General features: G+C 40.9%; 1 protein-coding gene across 2 annotated transcripts in view; it reads left to right on the top strand.

Annotated features, from left to right (window-relative positions):
* AP1G1 (adaptor related protein complex 1 gamma 1 subunit) overlaps nucleotides 1–8,771 on the top strand; it is a 101,047-nt gene that overhangs the window by 41,962 nt on the left and 50,314 nt on the right. For both annotated transcript variants that reach the window (XM_003791384.3, XM_023514109.1), the window contains exon 3: nucleotides 8,640–8,764. In XM_003791384.3, coding sequence (XP_003791432.1) covers nucleotides 8,640–8,764 — 125 coding nt within the window. The remainder of the gene's footprint in view (nucleotides 1–8,639; nucleotides 8,765–8,771) is intronic.

Raw genomic sequence — 8,771 nt, 5'->3', positions numbered from 1 at the left:
AAAAAAATTTCAAAACGTCATTGATCATCTTTAGGGAATGCTAGAGAACTAATTCATTATTTTGAAAAGTGGTCTCTGAAAGGAAAAATAAACATGTATCCTGCATCTCACCTATAACCTCTTCTAAAGGAACTCAGTGGAATATAAAGAGAAGTTCCTTCTTAGAACGGTATGTAGAGTACTACTATTTTCAGCTCTTGATGATTATCAGCGCAGCTAGCGTCATAACAAGAAACAACTACCAGAAAAATATTATACACTTTCTGGTAAAAGTTCATACCACCACCCTTGAAGGGTTATTTATCAAATCAAATCAACACAGAGCAAATGTAAAGCTGAAAAACTTGAATCTGAACAAGTCTCCTTAGGTTTACAACCTAAAGAAATTCTTGTCTGGTTACACAGTGACACGTGTATAAGAGAGTTCATTGCTGTAGTATTTCTGATAGTAAAACATTATGAACTATCTACTTGTCCTCAAAAAGAATAGGTTAGTTTGTATTCACAAGTGGGATACTATACAGCTGGTGTCCTCAAGCTATGGCCTGCGGGCCACATGCAGCCTGCCTGGGACATTTATCCGGCCTGCCAAGTGTTTTTGCCGCTGCTGCCTGTCCTGCTTAGCGGCCGACTTGTCCTGGGGCCCGCATTCTGGCCCTCCAACAGTCTGAGGGACAGTGAACTGGCTCCCTGTTTAAAAAGTTTGAGGATCCCTGCTATACAGCAATGAATGTAACTGAATTAGTGCATCCTTGTCTTTTTCTTTTTGGAGATAGTCTCATTCTGTTGCCCTGGGAGCTGTATGCTATAGCATCATAGCTCACAGCAGTCTCAAACTTTGGGGCTCCAGCGATCCTCCACACCTGGGGTAGAGCATCTTGTCTTGATGTAATACTCAAAGATGTTGAGGGAAAAGAGTAGGAACATAGTATAATACTTAAATAAAGGATATGCATCCTTTTTTCTGTTGTCTTAGGCCACACATTAAATACACAAACACTTATGAAAGCTGATGAGCAAAAGAACAGGTCCCTGCATACTTTTCTTGATATCTAATACCACAGATAAGCAACATAGTTCTGAAATAATCTTCATGAGGCCCACTGGCTACAGGTGGACCCCTTTGGAAGCATTTAAAATCACTTTGTCTTTACATGTGTAATAAAAACATAAGATGTGGCAATAATGAGCAGTAGTTTGAGATTTTCATTACTTCTGGGGTGGAGGGAAGAGAAATGATATTGAGGCAAAATATGAAAAAAGCTTCATTTGGCTCAGTGCCTGTAATACAGTGGTTACGGCACCAGCCACACACACTGAGGCTAGCAGGTTTGAACCCAGGCTGGGCCAGCTAAACAACAATGACAACTGCAGCAAAAAATAGCCGGGTATTGTGGTGGGTGCCTGTAGTCCTAGCTGCTTGGGAGGCTGAGGCAAGAGAATTGCTTAAGCCCAGGAATTTGAGGTTGCTGTGAGCTGTGATGCTACAGCTCTCTACTGAGGATGATATAGTGAGACTCTGTCTCAAAAGAAAAAAAAGCTTCATTTGAATTTGTAATATTTGTTTAAAATAGTAAAGGGGGGGAGAAAATAAATAGGCAGGGCATGGTGGCTTATGCTTGTAGCATCCTGGGAGGCTGAGGTGGAAGATTGCTTTAGCTCAGGAATTTGAGACTAGCTTGAGCAAGAGTGAAACCTTGTCTATAAAAAATAGAAAAATTGGGCAGCACTTGTAGCTCATTGAGTAGGGTGCTGCCCCATATGCTGAGGGTGGTGGGTTCGAACCCAGCCCTAGCCAAGCTGTGACAAAAAATAGCTGGGGGTTGTGGCAGGCACCTATAGTCCCAGCTACTCAGGAGGCTGAGACAAGAAAATTGTCTAAGCTAAGGTGACCAGACGTCCCGCTTTTGGCGGGACAGTCCTGATTTTTAACAGTTTGTCCCGCATCCCACGCTGTTTTAAAAACGTCCCGATTTTTGGTAAGAATGCGTGGCAAGCTAGGGAGCAGTGGGAGAATGGGAAGGGAATATACGGTGGTTTTCGGCTGCTGTAAAGGTTAATGTAACTCCATTTGGGAATGAAGAGGTTAATGTAACTTCATTTGGGAATGAAAAGGCTAATGTAAACTTCCTACTCCCCTCCTGGGCAAGGTATCAGAAGGAGACTGGCTCCCTCCCTTGCTTCTAGGCAAGGACAGTTAGCTCAGAGGGAGCCAAACTGTCTGGAACAAACAAGTAGGCCGCCTCTCCCCCCAGAGTAAGGTGACCAGACTTCCCGCTTTTGGCAGGACAGTCCCGATTTTTTTTTTTTTTTTGGAGACAGAGCCTCAAGCTGTCCCCCTGGGTAGAGTGCTGTGGCTTTACAGCTCACAGCAACCTCCAACTCCTGGGCTCAAGCGAGTCTCATGCCTCCGCCTCCCAAGTAGCTGGGACCACAGGCGCCCGCCACACGCCCGGCTATTTTTTGGTTGCAGCCGTCATTGTTGCTTTGGCGGGTCCAGGCTGGGGATTCGAACCCGCCACCTTAGGTATACGTGGCTGGCGCCGTAGCCGGTTGAGGACAGTCCCGATTTTTAACAATTTGTCCTGTATCCTGTGGTGTTTTAAAAAAGCCCCAGTTTTTGCAAAGAATGCACGACAAGCTAGGGAACACGGGAGAACAGGAAGGGAATATAGGGTTTTCGGCTGCCATGTGGCTATTTTGCCAGGATATGCGTTTTATATTATTTTTGTTAATTTTATAATGTTAAACTTTAATAATAACAAATAATTGTTGAGAACTGATTATCGAGAACTGCTTATCAAAGTTTGCATTGTTGTCAGGCCCCGTCCCCCAGGCCCTGCACCCCCCCAATGGTGTCCTGCTTTCCCATTGTTAAAATCTGGTCACTTTAGTCTAAGCCCAAGAGCTGAAGGTTGCTGTGAGTTGTGACACTACAGTACTCTACTGAGGGTGACAAAGTGAGACTCTGTCTCTAAAAAAAAAAGAAAAGAAAAATTAGCTGGTGTGGTGGTGTGGTGGCCTGTGCCTGTAGTCCCAGATACTCTGGAGGCTGAGACAGGGGGATTGCTTGAGTCTAGGACTGTGAGGTTGCTGTGAGCTATAATGATGTCATTGCATTCTAGCTGGGGTGACAGAGCTAGACCCTGTCTCAAAAAATAAAAACATTTGAAGAGGTTGAAATGTTAAGATTTGATAAAGCTGGTTGGTGAGTCAGTGAGTGTTATATGATTTTTGCCTATTTTGAGTTAAATAATTTCTTTCTTTCTTTTTTTTTTTTTAAATAAAGAGACAGAGTCTCACTTTGTAGGCTCACCACTGTGTAAGCCTGGCAACATAAAACCTATATAGACCAGAGCCTGTTTTTTTTTTTTGAGATAGCCTCAGTACAGTGCTGTTGCATCACAGCTCATAGCAACCTCAAAGTCTTGGGCTTAGGTGATTTGCATCACAGCTCACAGCAATCTCAAAGTCTTGGGCTTAGGTAATTCTCTTGCATCAGCCTCCTGAGTAGCTGGGACCACAGGTGCCTGCCATAGCGACCAACTATTTTTTGTTGCAATTTGGCCGGGGCCTGGTTTGAACCTGCCACCCTCAGTATACGGGGTCGGCACCCTACTCGCTGAGCCACAGGCGCTGCCCTTGAGTTAAATATTTCATAATACATTTTCTTAAGAGGAAAAAATTATGGAGTATCAGGTTTGGGAAAATTTTTTTTTCTCTTCCAGAAGAATGAAAAAACAGGCTATGGGCCCAGCACCTGTAGGTCATTGGCTAGGGTGCCAACCATATACACTGGGGCTGGCTGGTTTGATCCTGGCCTGGGCTAGCTAAACAACAATGACAACTGCAACAAAAAGATAGCTGGGTGTTGTGGGTGCCTAGAGTCCCAGCTACTTGGGAGGCTGAAACAAGAGAATCACTTAAGCCCAGGAGTTTGAGTTTGCTGTGATCTGACACAGTGGCACTCTACTGAGGGTGACATAGTAAGACTGTCTCAAAAAAAAAAAAACAACAAAAAACAAACAGGCTCTGGTCTATATAGGTTTTATGTTGCCAGGCTACACAGTGGTAAAAAGTTCTAACAAGCTTGTTTTTCAGAAACATGTTTCTGTGTGCATGTGTGTATTTGTATAAACTAGACAGTTATTTCTCAATATTGAAATAAAGGTATCTTTTTCATTCAGGTGATTACTCACACACAGAGCTGTAGCGTTAAATTTAAAAGCAAACGCAGACTTCTGTTTGACTGCGTATGAAACTGTTCCATAAGCTAAAAAATGAGTGCTCCTTTTGTCCTTCCTTTAGGAAAGTCTTAAAAAGGCCAGAAACCTAGGAAAGTTCTCTTTTCAAAAACGGCCTTGAAATTCAAAGCAAATTGGAATATTAAGAATCATCTAGAAAAAAATTTATGAAAGTTGTTAGTCCCTATCTCAAATCTTCTCTGTTGGAATATCCTGAGGGTGACCTATATTTCTCAAAGCCCTCCCCAGGTGATCTGACCAGTCAGGTTTGGGAACCACTTCTTAGGCACTGTATTTTGTTCCAGAAAAGGACTGATAACTTCATTCTCTTAGACTTTTTCCTATAATGGCTGACTAGAACTTTCTGCTGAGAAGGGTTTGGAATAAAAGTAGAAGTTTTCTATTGAGTATATGGGGTATGGATATAAAAGCTGTTTACTCTGATCTTAAAGCATCTGCTAGTTTTGTAGTTAGAAATGTTCAGGTGAGTTTTTCAAGTAGCTTTTTAGGGGAGTAGCAGTATTAGGTAAATTTGGCATTGTTACCTGAGGGGCAGATATATTTAAATGTTTACTTTTTTCTTTCTGTTCTTCAATGCAATAGTGTTGACTTGTGTTTTTGGGAAATTGCTGCTCAAAAATGGATGCCTCCCTCTCAGATGCACTACCTCCCATGTTTGTACCTTCAACCCCACCTTTGTTTTTCTTCTTCAACATTTGAAAACTTTGTTAGCATTCTTAAAGATTAAATGTGGCACATTCTTAGCACTGTTGCTGGCCACCCAAGTGTAAAGCATGATCAGAATTAATCCTTTGGTGGGAAGGGGGGCGGAGGGATGGGGTTAATTCACACCTAACTGTACAATGAACACATTCTGGGTGAAGGGCATACTTATAACTTTGATGTAAAATGACAAAAGTAAAGTAACCAAAGCATGGGTACCCCAGTAATATTCTGAATTTATTTTTATTTATTTATTTATTTATTTTTGAGATGGAGCCTCAAGCTATCCCCCTGGGTAGAGTGCCATGGCATCACGCTCACAGCAACCTCCAACTCCTGGGCTCAAGTGAGTCTCCTGCCTCAGCCTCCCAAGTAGCCGGGACAACAGGCGCCTGCCACAACGCCTGGCTATTTTTTGGTTGCAGCCGTCATTGTTGTTTGGCGGGCCCGTGCTGGGGATTCGAACCCGCCACCTTAGGTGTATGTGGCTGGAGCCTTAGCTGTTTGAGCCACAGGCGCCGAGCCAATATTCTGAATTTAAAAAAGAATTAATCCCTCATTGGAAGGTATATTTCAGATACTATTTCTAGTCATACACATAAAATCTTATGTTGTCCCTCAAATTTGTCACCTTCTGAAAACAAATGTTCGTTATTGAAGTAAAGTAACTATATAAATAGAGAATACTATATACAATCCTTCTGCCTCAGCTTCCCCAGTAATTGGGGCTTACAGGCTTTTACCAACCATGCCTAGGTGATTTTTAAAATTTTTTGTTTAATGTTTGTCCCTTTATTTTTATCTATCTATCTGTCTATTCATCCATCCATCTATCTATCTTTGAGACAGAGTCTAACTTTGTCACCCTTGATAGAATGCTGTGGTGTCATAGCTCATTGCAACCTCAAACTCTTGAGATCAAGTGATCCTCTTGCCTCACCCTCAAGAGTAGATGGGACTACAGGTGCCGGCCACAACGCCTGGATATTTTGAGAGAGTGGGTTTCTCTCTTGCTCAGGCTGGTCTCGAATTCCTGAGCTCAAGTGATCTACTTGCCTCTGCCTCCCGGAGTGCTAGGATTATAGGTGTAAGCCACCATGTCCTGCTAATGTTTGTCCCTTTAAGTTTTAGTTTTTCTTTTTGCTGTTTAGTTGTTAGATAAGTTTTATTTTTATTTTATTTTATTTTTTTGCAGTTTTTGGCCAGGGCTGGGTTTGAACCCGCCACCTCTGGCATATGCTGGTGCCCTACTCCTTTGAGCCACAGGCGCTGCCCTTGTTAGATAAGTTTTAAACAACTGTTACAAGAAACAACAAATTGTATTCCCTGATCACAGATGACTTTTAGTGTAACTATCTTAAAAGTTGGCCCTAAAAATACAAAGTAATATTATGCCTGAGACTATGCTGTACTCATTAGGTGGTCTTAATAAAATATTTTTGGATAATTTTAATGTTTGTGTAATGCTTGGGGTTGCCAGAAACAAGATAGATTCAGTAAGGATGATGAAAACTCCTGTGATTATTTTATTCTTGGAGCGTTTTCTTTCATAACTAAAATATTTGTTTGTAGAATTTTTAAATGGGGAGATTGAAAAAACTTAAGTTTGAAAAAGAGTGAGATTTTTCTGATATTTTAAGCTTCTGATTTTCTCATTCACTGTAGCAGTAAATGTTCTGCGGAAACTGTGAAAATGACTTTCATCAACATTTATTTCAGAAATTGTTTTTAATTTAAATTGAATGTGTAGAAGAAAGGAAAGACTTTTTTACTTAATCTCTTTCCATCTCCCATGGCATTTAAGCTTTCTCACTTGCTCCTTGGAGACATCTTTGGAATGCTCATGATAGTATACCTAATCAGCTAACTTTAGATGTGTTTTGTTTTGTTTTTAAGAGATAGGGCCTCCCCTGTCACCCTGGCTAGAGTGTAGTGGTTCGATCATAACTCACTGCATCCTTGAATTCCTGAACTCAAGTCTTCCTCCTGCCTTAGCCTCCCATGTAGCTAGTATTACAGGTGCTTATCACCAAGCCCAGTTAATTTTTTTAAATTTTTATGGGGATCAGGTCTTTCTGTGTTTCCCAGGCTGGTCTCAAACTCCTAGCCTCAAAGTGAGCCTCCCGGGAGTCTTGACTTCCTGAATTGTCACCACTTACAGATGTGAGCCACTATACCTGGCCTATCTTTTTAATACAACAACAACAACAACAACAACAACAAAAAACAAACCTTTTTTTTTTTTGCCAGGGCTGGGTTTGAACCCGCCACCTCCAGCATATGGGGCTGGCGCCCTACTCCTTTGAGCCACAGGCACCACCCCTCTGCCTCCCTTTTTTAAAATATATAGAGGTAGGGTTTTGCACTGTCACTAAGGCTACAGTGCAGTGGCATGATCACAGTTCACTGACCTTGAACTCCTGGGCTCAAGCAATCTTTCTGCCTCAGTTTACCTAGTAATTGGGGCTTAGAGAGTTGTGGCACCATGCCTAGCTAATTTTTAAAAATTTCTGTAGAGATAGACTTTCACTGTGTTGATCAGGGTGGACTCGAACCTCCAGTCTGAAGTGGTTGTCCTGTCTCAGCCTCCCAAAGGGCTGAGATTTACAGGTGTAAGCCACCACATTTGGCTTTTAGGTATTTTTTTAGTGCAGATATATTGAGAGAGCACTTCAGAAATTGCTTTACTCAGTTCTATTTGTGGGACTATTTTACTCTCCTCAGTTTCACTTTTGAACTTACTAGGTAAATTCATATTGCTGAGTAGCCGCATGTGGCTTTAGCTTCCTGTGTACACGGGTCTTCAGTTGAACCTCTTTTTTTGGAATATATGATTCAAAAGGGGAACACAGTTCTGAAAACTTTTTTTAGTTAGTCGACTTTTGTATGCCCTTTGAAAACTACTACTCCAGAAGGAATGTTTGGTCTTTTTCATGTGTTGTCAAGATGAAATGATAAAGTATATCAAAGTCATTGTGAAGGTTATTTGGGAAAGACCAGAAAGAGAGAAACTATTTACAGGGACTCATAAGCCCTAAGGAACTATTTCTAACAATTAGGTAAAGAAGAAATCATATAACACATTTTAGCTTAATTCTGTTACTGAATTTTCCTCTGAATATTTTTTCTTTTCTTTGATTCCTAAATACTCACCTCTTGCATAATATTTGGATCAAGCATGAAATGTACTTGGTTCAAATACTTTCCACATTGTATTAAAATTAATTATCTCTCTCCTTTAATAAGTTATACATTGTGTTTAGAACAGTGTTTAATACTTTAAGGTGTTTCCTCAGATATTGAGTTTTTTGCTTTCCAAAATAAGAACCGGATTTTAAATACAGGAATTAGGTGCTCATTTAATGTAGCTTGAGGGGGGGGGACTAACTTGGGAATTTGGTTTATTAGTACCTTCTTGTAATACTTGTATTTGTGTACAGCTAAGATAAAACTCAGATTATTTGCATGGCAAATATCATGGGACCTTGACAAAGTTCTAGAACTTTATGATTATCAAGGTACCCAAAGGTCTTTGCCTTTTATTTAGGCAGCTTGATGATACAGATTTGTAGGTTAGTCATCTGTAGACTCTAGGTTAAAAAGATTGCTTTTCTAGATTGTGGTAGCAAGTTCTTAATTTCTTTCCCTCATTTTTCTTTTCCTTTTTTACAGTTGGAGTGCCTCAAGCTTATCGCCTCTCAAAAATTCACAGACAAACGCATTGGCTATTTAGGGGCAATGCTGCTGTTAGATGAAAGACAAGATGTCCATCTTCTCATGACCAACTGTATCAAGAAGTAAGCC

The sequence above is a fragment of the Otolemur garnettii genome, unplaced genomic scaffold, assembly GCF_000181295.1.
Source record: "Otolemur garnettii isolate 467f Iridium unplaced genomic scaffold, OtoGar3 scaffold00047, whole genome shotgun sequence".
Taxonomy (NCBI): domain Eukaryota; kingdom Metazoa; phylum Chordata; class Mammalia; order Primates; family Galagidae; genus Otolemur; species Otolemur garnettii.
Note: the sequence above shows the minus strand (reverse complement) of the source record. Positions and strands in the feature narration are given on the sequence as shown.